At 37.8% G+C, this 20,654-nt stretch overlaps 1 protein-coding gene across 3 annotated transcripts; it reads right to left on the minus strand.

Annotated features, from left to right (window-relative positions):
- Window positions 1-2,042: 2,042 nt before the first annotated feature.
- LOC137049311 (gastrula zinc finger protein XlCGF57.1-like) lies at window positions 2,043-19,728 on the minus strand. Of its 3 annotated transcripts, XM_067427824.1 has the most exons (3): window positions 19,586-19,728; window positions 14,431-14,574; window positions 2,043-5,704 (listed from the first exon to the last, which is right to left on the minus strand). In XM_067427824.1, the coding sequence occupies exons 2-3, from the start codon at window positions 14,513-14,515 to the stop codon at window positions 4,674-4,676; spliced, it is 1,116 nt and encodes a 371-aa protein (XP_067283925.1). In that variant the 5' UTR covers window positions 14,516-14,574; window positions 19,586-19,728; the 3' UTR covers window positions 2,043-4,673. The 3 variants fall into 3 exon arrangements, with proteins under 3 accessions (XP_067283925.1, XP_067283926.1, XP_067283927.1); XM_067427825.1 differs by lacking the exon at window positions 14,431-14,574 and having other exon boundaries at window positions 19,586-19,637; XM_067427826.1 differs by lacking the exons at window positions 14,431-14,574; window positions 19,586-19,728 and adding an exon at window positions 5,803-6,373.
- Window positions 19,729-20,654: the final 926 nt, after the last annotated feature.

The raw sequence follows: 20,654 nt of genomic DNA on the forward strand, positions 1-20,654 counted from the left end.
ATTGATAGTTGTTGGCATCGATGGGCAAAATTAATATTTAAAATATATTTCACCAGGATATTTATTTAAAAAAATTTTTTTTTGCATGCATATTTCTACACCGCTATATTTCAATTCAAATGTGCTTTATTGGCATGAAAATTGTTACAATGTATAGCCAAAGCATTGACATACATATACATATACATACATATATATATATATATATATATATATATATATATATATATATATATATATATATATATATATATATATATATATACATATATACATATATATATATACAGTCTTGTTCAAAATAGCAGTACAATGTGACTAACCAGAATAATCAAGGTTTTTAGTATATTTTTTATTGCTACGTGGCAAACAAGTTACCAGTAGGTTCAGTAGATTGTCAGAAAACAAACAAGACCCAGCATTCATGATATGCACGCTCTTAAGGCTGTGCAATTGGGCAATTAGTTGAAAGGGGTGTGTTCAAAAAAATAGCAGTGTCTACCTTTGACTTTACAAACTCAAAACTATTTTGTACAAAAATTTTTTTTTTCTGGGATTTAGCAATCCTGTGAATCACTAAACTAATATTTAGTTGTATGACCACAGTTTTTTAAAACTGCTTGACATCTGTGTGGCATGGAGTCAACCAACTTGTGGCACCTCTCAGCTGTTATTCCACTCCATGATTCTTTAACAACATTCCACAATTCATTCACATTTCTTGGTTTTGCTTCAGAAACAGCATTTTTGATATCACCCCACAAGTTCTCAATTGGATTAAGGTCTGGAGATTGGGCTGGCCACTCCATAACATTTATTTTGTTGGTTTGGAACCAAGACTTTGCCCGTTTACTAGTGTGTTTTGGGTCATTGTCTTGTTGAAACAACCGTTTCAAGGGCATGTCCTCTTCAGCATAGGGCAACATGACCTCTTCAAGTATTTTAACATATGCAAACTGATCCATGATCCCTGGTATGCGATAAATAGGCCCAACACCATAGTAGGAGAAACATGCCCATATCATGATGCTTGCACCTCCATGCTTCACTGTCTTCACTGTGTACTGTGGCTTGAATTCAGAGTTTGGGGGTCGTCTCACAAACTGCCTGTGGCCCTTGGACCCAAAAAGAACAATTTTACTCTCATCAGTCCACAAAATGTTCCTCCATTTCTCTTTAGGCCAGTTGATGTGTTCTTTGGCAAATTGTAACCTCTTCTGCACATGCCTTTTTTTTAACAGAGGGACTTTGCGGGGGATTCTTGAAAATAGATTAGCTTCACACAGACGTCTTCTAACTGTCACAGTACTTACAGGTAACTCCAGACTGTCTTTGATCATCCTGGAGGTGATCATTGGCTGAGCCTTTGCCATTCTGGTTATTCTTCTATCCATTTTGATGGTTGTCTTCTGTTTTCTTCCACGTCGCTCTGGTTTTGCTCTCCATTTTAAGGCATTGGAGATCATTTTAGCTGAACAGCCTATAGTTTTTTGCACCTCTTTATAGGTTTTCCCCTCTCTAATCAACTTTTTAATCAAAGTACACTGTTCTTCTGAACAATGACTTGAACGACCCATTTTCCTCAGCTTTCAAATGCATGTTCAACAAGTGCTGGCTTCATCCTTAAATAGGGGCCACCTGATTCACACCTGTTTCTTCACAAAATTGATGACCTCAGTGATTGAATGCCACACTGCTATTTTTTTGAACACACCCCTTTCAACTAATTGCCCAATTGCACAGCCTTAAGAGCGTGCATATCATGAATGCTGGGTCTCATTTGTTTTCTGAGAATCTACTGAACCTACTGGTAACTTGTTTGCCACGTAGCAATAACAAAATATACGAAAAACCTTGATTATTCTGGTTAGTCACATTGTACTGCTATTATTTTGAACAGGACTGTATATATATATACATACATAAAATAATTATATATATATATATATATATATATATATATATATATATATATATATATATATATATATATAAAAATTATAATAGTTGAATAAGTTGAACAATCAGTAAACATTTAGAATTCTAGGAACAATGTTTAATTCTCTTTGTGTGTGTGTGTGTGTGTGCTATAAGGGAATTTTATTTTGGACTGGTGGAGTGCTGGTTGCGCCGAGCTCCAGTGTCTGTTGTAGTGATGGGAAGTTTGGTTCTTTTCCGCGAACCGGTTCTTTTGGACAGTTAGTTTCAATGATCCGGTTAAAAAAAAACGGATCACCGGTTCTTTTACATCTTTACGTAATGACGTCATTTCTATCATCCCGGTGGATGAAAATACATTCAAACACATCCATATAAAGTATTTGTAATCACAACTTAGTATAGTAACACGCATGCACAGCTCATCGGTTCTCAGTATCGAACGTGTCCAACAGAAACGGATTTCGATTCTGTACCGCTGATCCGAGAACCGCTACGTTCGGTTACATGCGCATACTCAGTATCAGCTGCTCGTGAGTTCATCAGATCTCTCAGCAAAACATGTCTCACTTCAGCTAACGATTGGAGTTACAACATCTACTTCAAGACCGATTAGTTTATTTCTAGTCCGAGAGACTGTCACTCATGTCGGAAAGTTAATAACTATAGTATCTTGTGGGATCAGCCCTGATTTGAGACACGAACCATTTAGAACGATTCAGTTCGATTTGGTGAACTGGTTCGACCAGTTCACTATTTGTTCGTGAACCGGACATCACTAGTCTGTTGTGATTTTGCTGAAGAAAGATTTGTATTGTCAACATTTAAAGTGTTTACATCAACAGAATCCGTTCAAATAATTTCATAGTTATACAATGTAAAAATTAATTGATCATTATTGAAAGTAACATTGCAGAATTGTTTTATAGTGAATCAGTTTATGGTAAACACAAATTAATGAATTGCTTCTCAAAACAATTCATTGATTCAAAGCCCTCGACTCATCATGTGCGACGTCATCTAAAACAAAAACATTGTAAATGCAGCAACATGTCACAATAACTTTAACAAATAAATCTTAAATGTTGTAATGAAAGTGAAAAAGCATAACATTATAATCATTAACTACCTAATGTAAATCATAGCTAAGTAGTAAGTGTCTGTATAATTTGTTCTTTTATTATTTGGGTGTGCATTATTTGCATTTGCAAGTGTTTTATTTAAGTCTCAGGTGATTTAAGTCCATTAACTCTCACCCTGAGCTGATTCGATTTTTTTTTCTTCTGTTAATTATTCTCCTACGTGTTTTCAAATGTGAGGTCCCTAATGTAAAAATTATTTTTTTTAACTACTGTTGAGTAAGCAGTTGAATTGCTGAAGGTGTAAAGACTAAAGACCTGGGGAATGTGGCAAAAAACGCTGCACACCGAGAAGAGGTGACCGGACCCTGAGGAAGATTGTGGAGAAGGACCGATTCCAGACCTTGGGGACCTGCGGAAGCAGTGGACTGAGTCTGGAGTAGAAACATCCAGACCCAACGTGCACAGGCATGTGCAGGAAATGGGCTACAGGTGCCACATTCCCCAGGTCAAGCTACTTTTGGGCTACAGAGAAGCAGCACTGGACTGTTGCTCAGTGGTCCAAAGTACTTTTTTCGCATGAAAGCAAATTTTGCATGTCATTCGGAAATCAAGGTGCCAGAGTCTGGAGGAAGACTGGGGAGAAGGAAATACCAAAATGCCTGAAGTCCAGTGTCAAGTACCCACAGTCAGTGATGGTCTGGGGTGCCATGTCAGCTGCTGGTGTTGGTCCACTGTGTTTTATCAAGGACAGGGTCAATGCAGCTAGCTATCAGGAGATTTTGGAGCACTTCATGCTTCCATCTGCTGAAAAGCTTTATGGAGATGAAGATTTCATTTTTCAGCACGACCTGGCACCTGCTCACAGTGCCAAAACCACTGGTAAATGGTTTACTGACGATGGTATTACTGTGCTCAATTGGCCTGCCAACTCTCCTCACCTGAACCCAATAGAGAATCTGTGGGATATTGTGAGGAGAAAGTTGAGAGACGCAAGACCCAATACTCTGGATGAGCTTAAGGCCGCTATCGAAGCATCCTGGGCCTCCATAACACCTCAGCAGTGCCACAGGCTGATCGCCTCCATGTCACGCCGCATTGAAGCAGTCATTTCTGCAAAAGGATTCCCGACCAAGCATTGAGTGCATAACTGAAGATAATTATTTGAAGGTTGACTTTTTTTGCATTAAAAACACTTTTTTTTTATTCGTCTGATGAAATATGCTAATTTTTTTGAGATAGGAATTTTGGGTTTTCATGAGCTGTATGCCCAAATCATCAGTATTAAAAAAATAAAATACCTGAAATATTTCAGTTGGTGTGCAATGAATATAAAATAAATGAAAGTTTAATTTTTATCATTACATTATGGAAAATAATAAACTTTATCACAATATGCAATTTTTTTTGAAGGACCTGTATGTGAGCTATAATGTAGAATTCACTGTTGTCAACACTGCTTATTTTGCATGAACCTCAGTAATGTAAATAAACAAATCTAAAAGTAACTCAACAAGTTATCTTTCTTATTTGTATAAACTAAGGAACTCTAACACATCAGCAACTACCTCAACATGTTAATGTCGTATTGAGCACAAATCGCAGAGGAGACATTGGGTTTTAGCACTCATTTAGTAAGTACTTATTGAAATTAACTCAGTGAGTATGTGGTTTCGGATGCAGCCTTTGTTGGTAGGTGTAAGGTTTCTCTCCAGTGTGAGTTCTCATGTGCCTGTTAAGGGTTCCTTTATGATTAAAACTTTGTCCACACTGTTGGCATGTATAAGGCTTCTCTCCAGTATGAATTCTCATGTGGACTGTTAGGTATCCAGGTTGATGGAAACTTTTTCCGCACCAAGAGCATGTGTAAGGCTTCACTCCATTGTGAGTTCTCATGTGCCTGACAAGACTTACTTTATGAATGAAACCTTTTCCACACTGAGGGCATGTGTGAGGCTTTTCTCCAATGTGAATTTGCATGTGCCTGTCAAGACATACAGTACGATTGAAACACTTTCCACAGTGTTGGCAGATAAAAGGTCTCTCTCCAGTGTGAATTCTCATGTGTACTTTAAGGTTTCTTTGTAGTTCGAAACTCTCTCCACAGTGTTGGCAGGTGTAAGGCTTTTCTCCAGTGTGAATCCTAATGTGGACTTTAAGGCCTCCATGTTGATTGAAATTCTTTCCACACTGTTGACAGCTGTAAGGCTTCTCTCCAGTGTGAATTCTCATGTGGACTTTAAGGTGTTCTTTACGAGTGAAACTCTTTCCACACTGTTGGCAGGTGTAAGGCTTCTCTCCAGTATGAGTTCTCATGTGGACTTTAAGGGTTTCTTTACGAGTGAAACTCTTTCCACACTGTTGGCATGTGTAGGGCTTCTTCCCAGTGTGAATTCTCATGTGGACTTTAAGGCCTCCATGTTGATTGAAGCTCTTTCCACACTGTTGGCAGCTGTAAGGCTTCTCTCCAGTGTGAATTCTCATGTGGACTTTAAGGCTTCCTTTATGAGTGAAACTCTTTCCACACTGTTGGCATGTGTAAGGCTTCTCCCCAGAATTATCTTCTCTCACTGTCTTTGAAAAACTTAAAGATTTTTCTCTAGCTATGAAATCATGAAGATTCTCATATTCTTCTTTTGCTTCATTTTCATTGAGTAATTCCCTCTCCTCTTTCCTTTCCATTGGTTCTAAGGTGAAAAAACAAACAAATAAAAGTTAACCCCAGTTTAATGGCACAATACAATAGACATAAAAACATTTAGATATGCAGTGCATCAAAACCAACATGTATGCTAGATCCTTAGGTGTCCAAACCTGCTCTAGAGGGCCTGTGTCCTATGTGCCCCAATACACCTGCTGGAAGTTCTCAACTTGATCTCAACACTCGAGTTTAGCTCTAACCCTAATCAAACACACCTGTGCAAGCTAATCAAGTGCTGTGTTCAAAATCACCCCCTATAACCTCATGGGCTGCGTCCGAAACCTGGATAATGCTGCCTTCAGAGGAAACATTTGAAGGCAGGAAGGCATCAAGCAACGTCCGAATCTAATGTTTGCTTCACTTCCTGTCTCTTGGTATACCACAATCCTGTGCTTTCCATTCAGTGACACTTGAGCTGGGGGAAAAAGATGGCATCTGATGTCATTTCTAGCGAGAAATTACTAATGAAGTCAGGGGCGTAGGGGTGCACATCTTTTCAGAAGCGAGGGGGACAGAAATGTCGTAATACCATTTTTTTTTTTAAACATATAATTTATCGCATCTCTTGCTTTTAATTCGGTAATAGGCTATATCAAATACACTGCTGAAAAATAGCCACTAATAACTATACATTTTTTCTTCTATATTTTATGCCAATTTTATGATTGGTTTATGTAGCCTACTACAAACACTTGTGAATTAAGTCTCCATAGATTTTATGCAATGTAAAAAAAAAAAAAAAAAACAGAGAAATATTATTCTGATGTAAATCAGCTGTTGTCTATGTGAATACATAGTAAAGTGCTATGTATTCCTGTGATCAAAGCTGAATTTATAATCATTACTCGAGTCTTCAGTGTCACTAATGATTCTCATATGAGGATCTGATGATCAACACACATTTATGATGATTATCAGTGTTGAAAACAGTTGTGCTGCTCATGGTGCCTTCATTTTTGTGGAAACCACCATGCCATTCCAACATTTGTGGTACAATTAAAAAAGAGAGAAATAAATACTTTTATTGATCAGACATGCATTAAACTGTTCACACGTATATCATATGATATACTTTATTGTCAATAAATAGCCTACATTGAGATGGCTTGAAAAACACACATAAAGCCTATTGTCGCAATCGTCTGATTGTCGTCGTCACGTTTCATCACTCAACAATTGTTTTCCTTCAGCTACAGCTCCAGCCTGACAGGGTATTACTTATACAAATCCACTTTTGGACTTTCTGTGAGAGCGCCCTCCTCATATTTAGATACAAATAAAATGCAGGTCGTGCATAGATCATTTTTTGTCCCTGAATTTGATGTATTCACATTGGTTTCTATGTAAATACACTTACCCGTGGGCCATGACCTCAAGAAGCGCGCTATCAACTGAGGTTGGCGACAGCTGTCTTTAGGGTCATTGTTAACGTGCCCCCCCCCCCCCCCCCCCCCGCGTAATCTACGCCCATGAATGAAGTAATTAAATGTGTTTAGTTCTCACCAAATTTTGCTAAACTAACTATTTTGCTGTAGATCATTGAACTGTTACAATGCCTTACAAGTCTGTCTGAAATCAGTTTCGTGAGGTGCCTTCATGCACAAAACGCTGCCTTAAGGCCCTTTCACACTGGACGCAATTTTGACGTGCGAATAATTCGCGCTGTTTTTTTTTTTCCGATCAGCTGTTTGTGTAATGAGCGCTTCCACACCGAACGCAAATGTGCTGAGGCGAAAAAACAACATTTATTTTTTCCGTTTCGGAAACAAAGGAAAGGAAACAAAGGTGACGAAATGTCCAGTTGATGTCACAAGCTATTCAATCAACTTTAACCTTTGCCAGGCATGGCATTGCTCATGAGATTACAACTGTAAGCTGTTCAGCTGCAGCTGTGTTTGCCCACTGTATGCTACAGACAGCAATAACTTATAACCTTTTATAAATAGTTGATTGTTTTCTAAACATTGTGTCCGCGATTATGGAAAGTGAACATGTTGCCATCACTACGTCTGCTCGGATCGATTGATTCCCTGAAGTGCACGGTTTGTCTCATCAGATGCGCTGCTGTCTCTGGAGGAGATCCTCAAATTGTCCCACAGACTTTAGAAAGTAAGTGCAGAACCGGCCACGATAAAGTTTTAGCTCCTGTACAAGATTAGCATCCTCCCCTTCAGACTCTCTGTTCTATAAGACTGGCTGCACCCAAAACCTTCTTCTTGGTCCTTTAAATAAAATGAAAAGCTTGTCTTCACTGAATGATGAAGTGCCCGTGTTTTCTCAGCTGTCGCCGCGAATGTTTTGGAATGTTGGAGCTCTGAAATGTCGCAAATTCGTGTCGCGGCTGATGTGAATGGTTTTGACGCGAAATATTTGCATGCAAAATATTTGCTTATTCGTTACGCTTTTTCGTTACGCGTCTGGTGTGAAAGGACCTTTACAAGTCATTGTCTGATAAGGCAGCGAGGCAACAATTCAGCAGCCTAGGTTTTCTGACTCAGCCATTTACTTGTCTGGCTATCACCAGACCAAGCTCAATTTAAACTGGGGAGTCTGCTATGTATTTTCTACTGCACAATAAGTGTGATCAACTGGCACTTTTCAATTAACTCTGTACGCAATTGGATTGTCCTTCAACCAATCAGACCACAAGAGGCGTGATCAACAAGGAACGACCCATAGCCTTTCTATCTGTCATCGTGTTAAACCCGCCAATAGCGTGCCAGGTGGCTAAGCCAGTCTGTGATTAGTTCCCGCAAAAGTGTAACAGAAGCAGTAGAAATTAATGTACAGGGTTCCAGACTTAAGAGTTGCCGGGTGAAATCAAATTGCCGGCAGATCGGGCTGGGTTAACCCAGTCTACTCATTCACATTACTCTACTAATGTAGTCCACTTGATGGAGTAAATGAAAACAAGTGAATTTGGACACTGAGTACATTGGAAGGGCTGTCGCTTTTCTATAGTTTCAGCTTCCTGTCTAATAATCATTTAAAGGGATACTTCACTGCTTTTTCATATTAAACTTATTCCCTTAACTAAGACGAGTTGATACATACCTCTCTCGCCTGAGTGCGTGCACTTAATCGCTCTGACGCGCGGTAACATTATGATAGCATTTAGCTTAGCCCACTAAGCCCAGTTCATTCAATATGGTACCAAACAGAGATCAAGTTAGAAGTGGCCAAACACCTCCACGTTTCCCCTATTTAAATACAGTTACACGAATAGTTGAACGATCAAGTATGGTGACATAAAATAAAACGTGGCGCCTTTCTAAGCGGATTAAAAAGGAGAACTATAATGTATGGCGGAATAGCACTTCTGAGAGTACTTTGAATCGTCCCGGCTGAAACATCCTCCCTCACATCTCCCCCTCCCCCCTATTGACAGAAATGAGAGAGTGAGCAGGAGATGTGAGGGAGGATGTTTCAGCTGGGACTTTTAGGGATGCAGATAACTGAGGTAACTTGCTGAGTCTGATGTATGAACTGTCACCTCTCGAGCTGATTAGATAGCGTCTCCTCATGAACTTTGTTTATTAAACGTCATCGTAAAACATTGTTTGAATTCTACAATTGATAGCTAAAAAAATTAGCTGAAGATATATTTGTTTAATTAATGACACTTCTTTTCAAAATCTTTATTTGAATATGGCAACATTATTTTTTAATCTTTATTACAATATGGCAACATTTTTATTTTAAAATCTTTATTATGGCAACATGATGTGTTCTACAATATTTCTATTATTGACAGAAACCCCCATCAGTCAATCACTGAGATCATAGTTAGTAAACGTAATGAATTGCACCCATTTCACACATACTCCGTTTGCAGTGCTTATGTGGTGCATTTTTTTTCCCGTACCAATGTTAACGGATTACAGCTTTCACACTACATGTGGATGCGGTCCGGTAGTCCGTTCCAGGAGCGGTGCGGACAGGGGGTAGGAATTACTTTTACATTACTCCATGCAGCTTTTCTCCACAATAAATCATCTCATCAAGCCACAAACTACTTCACACAATGACACATCAGAAGAGAAATGCAACAGCTTCATCACCTTCTTTAGGAAAAAAAGTTGAGACCATCCGCTCTCTCCTTTCCAGCACTGCTGCTCTATCTGTCCCTACTGCCGACCCACAGCCTGGGACCTTCCAGCCTCTCTGTTGTTTTCCTGAAATCTCTAAGCAACATGTTGAGGACATCATCAGCAGGATCAAAACGCTTCCACCTGTATGCTGGACCCTTTACCCACAGCTTTGGTGAAAACACACATCAGCTCTCTTAGTCCCTTAATAACCAAAGTCATCAACCATTCACCTACATACTGGTCATGTTCCATCTGCTCTTAAAACTGCTGTCATCAAACCCCTTCTAAAAAAAAACACTTCAGACTCTGCAAACTACAGGCCTATTTCCAACCTTCCATTCTTGTCCAAAGTTCCAGAAAAAGTTGTTGCTGCCCATCTTCAGGATCATCTAAATTCAAACTCCCTTTTTGAAAAATTTCAGTCCGGTTTCTGTTCCGCTCATAGTTCTGAAACAGCCCTGATCAGGGTCACAAATGGCCTGTTGATGGCGGCACACCATCGCTGCTCATTTTACTGGATTTATCTGCAGCTTTTGACACGGTTGATCACAATATCCTGCTTCAGCGTCTCCATCATTCTATCCGACTCTCTGACACTGCTTTGAGCTGGTTCCAGTCCTACCTGTCTGGAAGAACAGAGTATGTTTCCTTGGGAGGTGTAAAGTCTCAGACGCATACAGCCACTTGTGGTGTCCCGCAAGGGTCGGTCCTCGGCCCGATTTTGTTCACCATTTATACTCTTCCCCTTGGCCACATAATCAACAGGCATGGAATATCATTTCATTGCTATGCCAATGACACTCAGCTATATATAAAAACCAACCTCACTTCATCTACAGCCACTCTGTCATCTCTGAGCTCCTGTCTTGAGGATATTGAGGCATGGATGAAGGCAAACTTCCTACAGCTAAATAGCTCCAAAACAGAAGCTATTGTAGTGGGTACACCACACCAGGTCCAGTCATCACCTATAACACACATCACCTTCTCTGGTCAAAACATTCCAATTTCATCGACAGTCACTAACCTGGGAGTTAGATTTGATGCTCAGCTCACATTTTAAGCCCACATACAACATCTGTGTAAGATCTCCTTCTATCATCTCAGGAACATTGCTAAACTCCGTCCCACACTTGGTCTGTCATATGCTGAAAAACTTGTCCATGCTTTTGAATCATCCAGGCTGGACTACAGCAACACTCTCCTTTTTGGGATTACTGGCAAAAGTCTACAAAAATTACAATACATTCAGAACAGTGCTGCCAGTATCCTAATGAGAATAAGAGAATATGACCATATCACACCCATCCTTCACTCGCTCCACTGGCTCCCTGTTTCATATAGGATTAATTATAAAATCATCTTACTTACCCATCAATGCATCCACGGAAACGCAAACCCAACCCCCCCCCCCCTTTTTTTTTTTGCTAACTTTTTTTTTTAAGTGTTCTTTCCGGTTTTTAATTTTGTTTTATGTGTAGCACTTTGGAATTGTTTTTAACTATGAAAAGGGCTGGTAGAGAGAGCTTTATTCAGGCTATTCTGTTTTTTGCTGCTTCTGAAACCATAGACAGACTAAGCAGTTCAAGTAAATAGGCATGACCATATTGTAGGTCCCTTAATGGTAATATAGGCACAGTTTTATAATCACTGAGATTCCAAATGTAAGTTAGGGGGGTTCGGGGACTATGATCTACATATGTGTATTTTAAGATGTTCTGAAAGCCAAAAAATTTAATAACAATAGCTTAAAACCATATTAGTAGGAAAATATGAATTTTTTTTCCATTTTCATCGGTTGAAGAAAGTAAATCTGGTTAACTGATGTTTATCAGTTTATATCGCACATGCGGCTGCAGTGTCTGTAGTTACGGCCCTTTAAAAATATATATTTTGTTTATTAAATGCAAAGTTTTTAACTTCAAAGAATTTCTGAATTCAGTTCATATTTCTAAAAAACGAAATTCCAAGAAAAAATAACGAAATGGTAAACCAAAAGACAAAAACAGATACCACCATGCAAATTCAAAAATTTCGCTCTTTTAATTTTAATTAAAGGAGTACTTCAGTGCTGGGAAGATGAATCTGTATTTAAACTGGGTCATTAATGTAGTAGAAATGTGAAATTATTTTTTAATTTAGTGCTTTCTTGACTGAGAAAAGACAGAAAACGTAATGTTGTCTCATGGGGATGAAAGACAACAATTCCCAGAATGCTTTGCTGCCCTATGACGCCACTCGCAAAGCCACCTTCTAGATTACTGAATCACTGATCACTTTCCCACCGCGACCGCGTTCATTTTCATAAGAGAACATGACACTACAATTAAAAACTGAACGTGTCGGTTCAATATGTGATTTAGCCACTGAGGGAGTCTCACAGCCTAAAACGCTGCAGGAGTCAGTCAGATATATTGACAGTCATGGATGAGCTTGTGATGAGAGCTGAGGTAAACATATCCGCGGCGCCGGCAAAGATTCAAAGCGCGTGTTCAGTCTGGCTTGTTTTCAGTTCATGCCTTTGAAAGCTTAACTTTCATAGGAATTAGTTTGAGAAATTGAAAAACTTACTTTGCTCTGCTGGCTGCACCGTTTAAACATGAATGCCTGAGGTTGCAAGTGTGATCTCCCATCCCCCACGTTTGAGTTGAAAACATGTGGAAATGGACTTCCTCTGCTGGCTGTAATCTTTAGCCTCTGGCCAACAATTCCTCCGATGGCGCAAATTGACGATATTTGCATCATGGGAGGAATTTTTCCAGAAATAAAATGCATAAATCTCAATCATTTGAATATACTCGAATATACTCATTGGAATGACTCATCACGAAAGGAAATAAATACGTTTTAGATGCATTACAGCGATTAATGGAAATGCTGTCATGTCGCAAGTTTTTTTTATCGACATTTAGTAATGATCTATAATGGAAACGCGGCTACTGAGAGAGCCGTCCAACTAATTCAAGTGGATTCAGGGCGTTTTGCAAGAGCCCATTCATAATTTAAAAATATAAAACGGCCTGCACTATTGGCAAAAAACACAGGTGCATTTAATTTGAATATAATTTACAATTCTACTCGGTTTCATCACATGGCTTTTCTGCCTTAGGTAAAGCAAGGAAAACAACACCATACTGGCATTTAGCTAAATAAGGAGACATGGTGGATAGCAATCGTCCTTCCTCCTTTCTTGGAGGTGGAAAAACAAAATTCTTTATGACCTGCTGGATTTCTTGTTAAAAAAAAAAAAAGAAAGAAAAAAGATTAACAAAATAAAATACAATATTTTTTTGGTCTATTTTAATTTTTGTGATTTTATGTGAACATTGTCTATAACATGTCTTGCCACTTGTCTGGTCAATACTGCTGACGTTGTCTTTGATGTTTCAGTAGGCTATATACTTATGTTTAATTTAAGTATACTTCCCTGTACATCAACTAGCAGAAGCAGCGCTGCCTCAGACACGCTCCTGGTGTGCAAAGGCATAGAAAACGCCACGGGCGTCTGACACGCAACAGAAACGCCACGCTCACATGTCTCCAGCCTTTCAAACATCAAAATGTCATTTATTAATATGTATGTGTGTCAAAATTACACATAAACATATTTTCCTATTCTATTTTGCCTGGAACCCCTTCAAACACGCTAGTGTGTTGTGTGAAAAATAGGCGTAGTTTCTATTTATAGCATGCACGCATTTTCTGCATTAAATGTATGCAATTGTATATTATTTATTTGAAAGAATGAAAGAGCAGTTTTGTGTCTATTTTTGCATTGTTCAACTGGTGGAGGTTGATGTGTTGATTTAAAAATGATTTAAAAAGTAATTAGATGAATATGAATATAATTTTTTTTGAATGTCTATTATGCACTTTTTAAAAAGTTTTAAAACAAAATAAAATGTGATTAACGAAAATAATAATAATTCTCAAAATGCGCACACTTATGTGATTCTACAACTTTGGAATACATCACATCCGGTCGCATACGGTGTAGTCGTTCAAGTTTAAATATTTGAACGCATCCGAGGCTTAAATCTGATCCGAAAATTCCGCATTCAAAGATGGTCGGCACCCCACGCAACCCCTATATGTCTCTCCATTGGAAATGAATGACTTCCGGTCCAACGGCTGTCATTTGTCATGTGCAGTAGAAAGGCGGCTTTACTTTTAGCTTAAAGGCTTGTTCGGTACCCCATCACAGACCGATCTGTATTTTATGTTTCTTCTGTTCGAACGCACCGGCGCCTCACGTACACACACAACACACAATTCCAGCATTGCAAACTTGACATCGCAGCCTGTCCATTGTCAAAATAAAATAGACAACCTAACATATAAAAAGTTACACAGCTCAGTTTAAATAATCAGTAGAACAATTTGTACCATTTAGTGTGAGCTCTGCCGCTGTTGTGTTTCCAAGCACATCTTTGCGCATGTGAAGAGGATGACTTTTCAAGTACAAAGCCTATAATAAATAATGGTTCAGCACCTGAATACATCGCGATTATATAAACATTTTTATTCGAATGAGGGCTACGTGAGCCCAACACTGGTTACTTTCTGCAGAGCTGGACATTTTAATAAGGATCAAATTACTGACTTTGAGAATTAAACTAACCTGTTTGTGCCTCAGTATCTTCATGTTTCACTCTGAATGTTTCTTCAATCTTCAATTCTTCACACTCCTCTTTAATAAATGCCATCTTTATAATAGTGTCACGTGGATCTTCGTCGATTCACCAGGAGTTTTTCTGTGTTTGTCCTGTTTGAGATAATAATAATTAACAGAAAGAAAAACACTAAACACTAAATCTCTGAGTGTCTCAATCAGCTCTAGTTCAGTCACTGGTAAGAAAGTCAAACAGAATTAATGGACTTAAATCATCTGATTCGACTAAAAACACTTAAAACTAACAAACATTACTTGCGGCTGCATATTAATAAAAGAACAAGCTATACAGACACTTAATTTATAATTTAATATATAATGTTTTATATTTGTATATATAGAGAGAGAGAATGAGGTGGTGACATCATTATATTCACTCTGCTTTGCATTTCGGGAAGGCACCGCCATATTAGAAGGATACGCTATCTGTTGCCATGGTTACTTCGACAGTGAGACCAAGAGAGCAGCTTGAGATTTGTTTGATTTTTTTGCGATACAGTGCAGTTTCTTGGGAGGAAATGGAGAAGGAACTGTGCTATATCGGGAGAGACACTACCAAACAGTGTTATTTTTGAGAAACTGCTTGACATCAACAACATTGACCCGTACAACCTGCAACTACAAAATGGACAAAATACACTGACGCGCTGCCACCTTTCACACACCCTGACATCGTCAGTTACCTGGTTTACGGTATTAGTGCCTACACAATGCAATAGTTCAGAGAAGCCTGTATACGTTTTTAAAGCCATTTAGGTATATTTTATTGCCACAAACAAAAATAATAGTTAAAGATAGATAATGGTATTGTTTAAACAAATTCTGTATTATTTTCCTAATTTACTTCATGACATCATAATCACGTCTGGTCATTTGTTCTCAACATGTCTGTCCACAGGAGGCGACCCACTCCATGTCAAATTAAACCAGTTTATTTATGACACTTCAAAAATATCAGAAGGTATAATATACACTTAATACTCTTTCTCCAAAAGGTTTGAATATGGAGTTTGATTTGAAACCTTTTTTGTAAATATGTGTGTAAATATATATATATTTTTTTTTTTCATGATGATGGTTGCATTATAAATGTTATTTTGGTATTGTAATTAAAAAAAATGTTTTGACACTATTGGATGATTGGATAATTGGTTCACTAATGAGATCAGGTGTGATTGTTCAAACAGATATAAAGGATACCTGTTTGTGCTTGTTGCTTGCCTGACGAAGATCCTTTGGGTGGAAACGGTGTCCATATTAATACATTTTTGGGAGCATTAAAGAGCAGTGTGCAGATTTTTCGTTTACTTTACTTCAAAAATATCAATCATTTTTGTAGAGCTGGAGATTTTAATAAGTATCAAATGAGTTTAGCTTTGAGAATGAACCCTACCTGTTTGTTCCTCAGTTTCTTCATGTTTCACTCAGAATGTTTTCCTCAATCATGTCTTCACTCTCCTCTTTAATAAAAGCAGTCTTTATAATAGTGTTTTGACCCGTTTAAGATGAGAACAGTAAATATAAAAAAAAGAAATGCCAACTAAGGCCTAGTCCACACGTACACGTGTATTTTTATTACCAGAGTTTTTCCTCCTCCGTTTTAAAAAACAATCGTGTCCACACAAGCACGGTTTAAAAAAAAAATCTGTCCACATGAGAACGCAAAACTACGCTATGATTGGCTGCCTGATTTCCACATGGGTCCCATCCACGGCACAGACGCACATTGCACTGACTGAGGGATGCCATGGGCTCAAGTGAAACCCTTCTACAAGTTCCTTTAATTTGGACTCATTGACAGGTAACTGTATACACAGGTGCAGGGCCGAAGTGGACTGTAATAGCTTCACACACTTGCTTTACTATTTTGTATTATTGGATTCTGGTGCCTTTGTTCTGCAATACAATGAAATAACTGAACATGTATCTGTAGGCTATAGCTAAATGTGATAAGCGCTGTTAGTAGAGTCCATGCACCGCATAGACTCGACACCCGTAAATCAAAAGGAGATAACGTGGAAAATCTGACGTCAAACAAAGGAGAGAACGGCGCGCACTTCGACTTAAAAAGCCGAAAACTCCAGTTTTTACCATCTACACGACAACGCTGTAACCGGAGTTTCTAAAAAATTTCACCCTGGGCGGCGTTTTCAAAAAAAGTCCGGATTCAGTAACCGGATACAGCGTTTGCGTGTGGACGAATAGCCAAACCGTGTAGAAAAAGCTGCGGATTTGAAAATACAGTGTTCGTGTGGACAAGGCCTAAATTTCTGTTTTTTTTAAATAATCAAACATTTCCCTCACTAACTTCCTCCCTCTAATTTACTCAGATGTTCGTCATTGTTTATGCCATTGTTTACGTCATTGTTTACGTCAATCTGCTATGAAGCTGATTTTTATTCACATTTTTTCCTCATAAACTTATTTACGCACCATTCTATAGGCCTGTAAGTGCATGCTTGGGCTGTATACAAAATATAAATAATTATTAAATATGAAGTGTGGCATGTTGAACACGTAATGGCCATTGTTTATGTTGCACGAGCTGAATTGAGAAATCAACTTTCCCTTGAGCTTTTGATATATAGTTCATGGTGATATATAAATATGCTGTAAGTTTCAGAGCTAAAAAAATGTCCTTGTTAGTCAAAGTAAAACTTTTATAAACACCAGGTCCAGAAAACAATCGATATCAGACTATGCCATCCTTTGACGTCATTGTGTCAAGAAGTCCTCGCTGCAGCCTGTAGCACGATGACGTACTGGATGATCCAACATGTACTGGACGCACATGCGTGGTGGTTTCATTCACAATTGGATGACGTCATATACGCATGCGCAGTAGAGTTTTGGGAACATCATTGAATGCACAGGAGAGTTTTGCTGGATAGATAAATACTCAAACCACTCGCGCAAAAATAATGATTAATGATTGCTCACGCCATCAGGACACACGATTTGGATTTTCCCTTGAATGTGTAGGCTACTGGTATTTTAAAGTTCTTTACAGATCGTGTTGCATTGTACCTTGAGGATTAAAATTACAGGGACAATTTCTTGACTCCACTCTTGTCCTTCCACTCAACAGCAAGTATGATCAGAATGTATTAAAATGTTAAAACTGTTTTGCATGCATATACAGCGAAACTAAGATAATTTAAGCATTACATTTATGAAAAGATTTATTCATTAATAATTACTTAATACTATTTATCAGTACTACAACTACACAGTTTAGAACAGCATCTATATACAATAATGATCATACATTAAGACTAGCGCATTATAAATTAACCCAGTCATCGTGCTACATGCTGCAGCCAGGGGTGTCTTCATTGTGTGGTTAAACACCACCTCAACATAAGATGAACAATGCCTGATTCTGTAGCCCCGCTCACCAACTTGTGCCACTGACATGACATAGTCCTATATAGAGCTAAACCAGATCGAACTTCTGAGCAACAAACATATCACATTAAAGCTTAATTCAGATTACAATATTATGAATGCATGGATGAACTTATTCATTAATTAATATTAGGGCTGGGCAATAAAACGATAACGATAATTATCACGATATAATTTTAGTCGAAAAAACGATAACAACAGTTCGATAAATTCTCGATATAATGCTTACACGCTATGCGTAATGCTGCGCATGCGTATTGCAGACCGGGCTTCTGGGTGCTGCACGCGCTGTTGTTTACAGTCAGTGGCTGACAGGCTTGGAGGATCGGAGATAAGTGGAGCGTGAAAAATGAGCAATAGTGAAGAAAACTCAGAGCCCACAACCAGCTCGGAGGACACAGATATCGTTGACAAGTTAGTTCGCTCAACTTCAGTGGTTTGGAGATATTTTGGCGATCCCATCCGACATAAAACAGCTACGTACGTGGACTGCATGCTTATCATAGGTTCATGTTCACCACACAGAATTTAATTATTAAATGGTCCTGCTTCTTCTAAGTTCTTCCATATAACATTGAGCCCAACACAGAGATAAAGCTACATTCACTACATTCACACACAGCCTTATTGTTAGTTGCGGTGGGTGACTTACAACAAGCTGAGAGAGAGAGAGAGAGAGAGAGAGAGAGAGAGAGAGAGAGAGAGAGAGAGAAGGAAAGAGAGAGAGAGAGAGAGAGAGAGAGAGAGAGAGAGAAGGAAAGAGAGAGAGATGCACAGTGGGCCATTTTTTTTGCCCGTTTGCGTTTTTAGTTTTTTACTTACACAATAACTAATTATATTATTGATATACAGTGTAGAGTAAAAAAAAAATGCTGACCACAATTAAGATTTTAATAAATAAATCTACCTTAGTTTTAATAAATTGTTCACCTGTTTGGGAATGGTTTGTCATGTTTTGACAATAAAGGATAGTTTAAAACCACAGTTAGCTGTCTGTTTTCTACATATTTCACTCAGGAGCAAAAATATGCCTTTAAACTTTAAAGAAATAAAGATTTTACATTTATCGGGATATTTATCGATATCATTACATTTTGTTTTGTTTCTATAATGCATTAACAAAACATTTTAATGACACTACTAAAATAATAAATAATATGATTATTACGTTTATAATTTCAAGAAGCCTTTAATAGGCCTTGACAGCACAATAAGCATTCATTGATGAAAATCAAAAGGAGCTTTATTTCAAACACTGATTTTAAAAACTTGATGTACGGGACACAAGAAAATATTAGGCAACGAATTAAGACAGCTGATAAATCGCTATCAGTATAAGATGAGGGAGATTCAGCTCGTCGTGTCTGAGAGAATGAATGCGCTATCAATAGTGACAGACCTCAAAAGCTCGCTTTTATTTTCACTTTCTGTTTCATCTCTGCTTGATAAATGATGGTCACTCACGACTCTCATTTCGTGATAGCGAAAAACGTCATAGTTAAAGAATTACAATGTTCAAAAGCACTCGTTTTAAAGTTAATGTAAAAATGATATAGTTACATGAACACAAAAATTACGTCATGGTTAATCATTACAATGTTCAAAAGCACTCTTTAAAGTTAATTTAAAAACGATATAATTAATTATCTAGCGGTTTACATAGATTAAAACACTTTAAATGGTTCAAAACACAAACCTTTCTCCAGTCGAATCACAACAGAGTAGCAGCGCATGCTGATGACGTCACACTGGTCCACCAAAATAAAAGTCCGCTCACACGCTCAAATCACAAAAGCGCACAGGGTCTGGCTGCACACAAGATGCACACTATACGAGATGCACCGCCACACACACACACACACACACACACACACACACACACACACACACACACACACACACACACACACACACACACACACACACACACACACACACACACACACAATCACACTCACACACACAGTTTGTGATCAGTAAGATTTTCAATTTTTTTTTACATTTTTTATGCTCATCAAGGCTAAATTTATGTGATGAAAACTATATGCAATTAAGTATTGTGAAATATTGCAATTCAAAATAAGTTTTGTACTGTAATTAATTAAAAAAAATAAAAATGTAATTCAAAGCTGAATTTTCATCATCCATTACTCCAGTGTCGTATGATCCGTCAGAAATCATTATAATATGCTGATAAATCAATGTTGGAAACAACTTCTTTTTATAAACCTGGTATAATTGTATTGTAAAGACTCTGTAAAAAAAATAAAAATAATAATAATTTATTCAATATGAAATTCTTAAAGAAACGTCTTTACTTACACATTTTAACAAATAAGCATAACCTGAATGCAAATATACATTTTTCAACAAAAAATATACTAAACCTTTGAAGTGCAGCTGAAAGTATTACAATAGAAAACTGATATTTTAAATTGCAATATTGCAAATTTTTTCCCTGTGTTTTTGACCAAATAAATTAACATTTACATTTAATCATTTAGCAGACCTTTTATCCAAAGCGACTTACAAAAAGGGGAGAGTAATAGAAGCAACGAAACAAACAAGGCCAACAACCTGTAAGAGCTGTAAGAAGTCTCAGTTAATTAGCACAGTACACAAACTTTTTTTTTTTTTGACAAACAAACAGAAAATTTAATTGATAGTTAAGTGCTAATCTTTATTGGCCAGGTGCAATTGGAAAAGATGTCTTAAGAAGTTTTTTTTTTTTTTTAAATGGCTACAGACTCAGCAGCCCGAATTGA

This window comes from Pseudorasbora parva, chromosome 20, assembly GCF_024679245.1.
Source record: "Pseudorasbora parva isolate DD20220531a chromosome 20, ASM2467924v1, whole genome shotgun sequence".
Lineage (NCBI taxonomy): Eukaryota > Metazoa > Chordata > Actinopteri > Cypriniformes > Gobionidae > Pseudorasbora > Pseudorasbora parva.

What these genes read in the sequence shown, in the direction of transcription:
- LOC137049311 (XM_067427824.1), bottom strand. Translation starts at nt 14,515, where the DNA reads ATGGCATTTATTAAAGAGGAGTGTGAAGAATTGAAGATTGAAGAAACA. An exon ending in AGATACTGAGGCACAAACAG is followed by an intron (nt 5,705 to 14,430) that starts GTTAGTTTAATT and finishes TTTTCACCTTAG; the next exon opens with AACCAATGGAAAGGAAAGAG.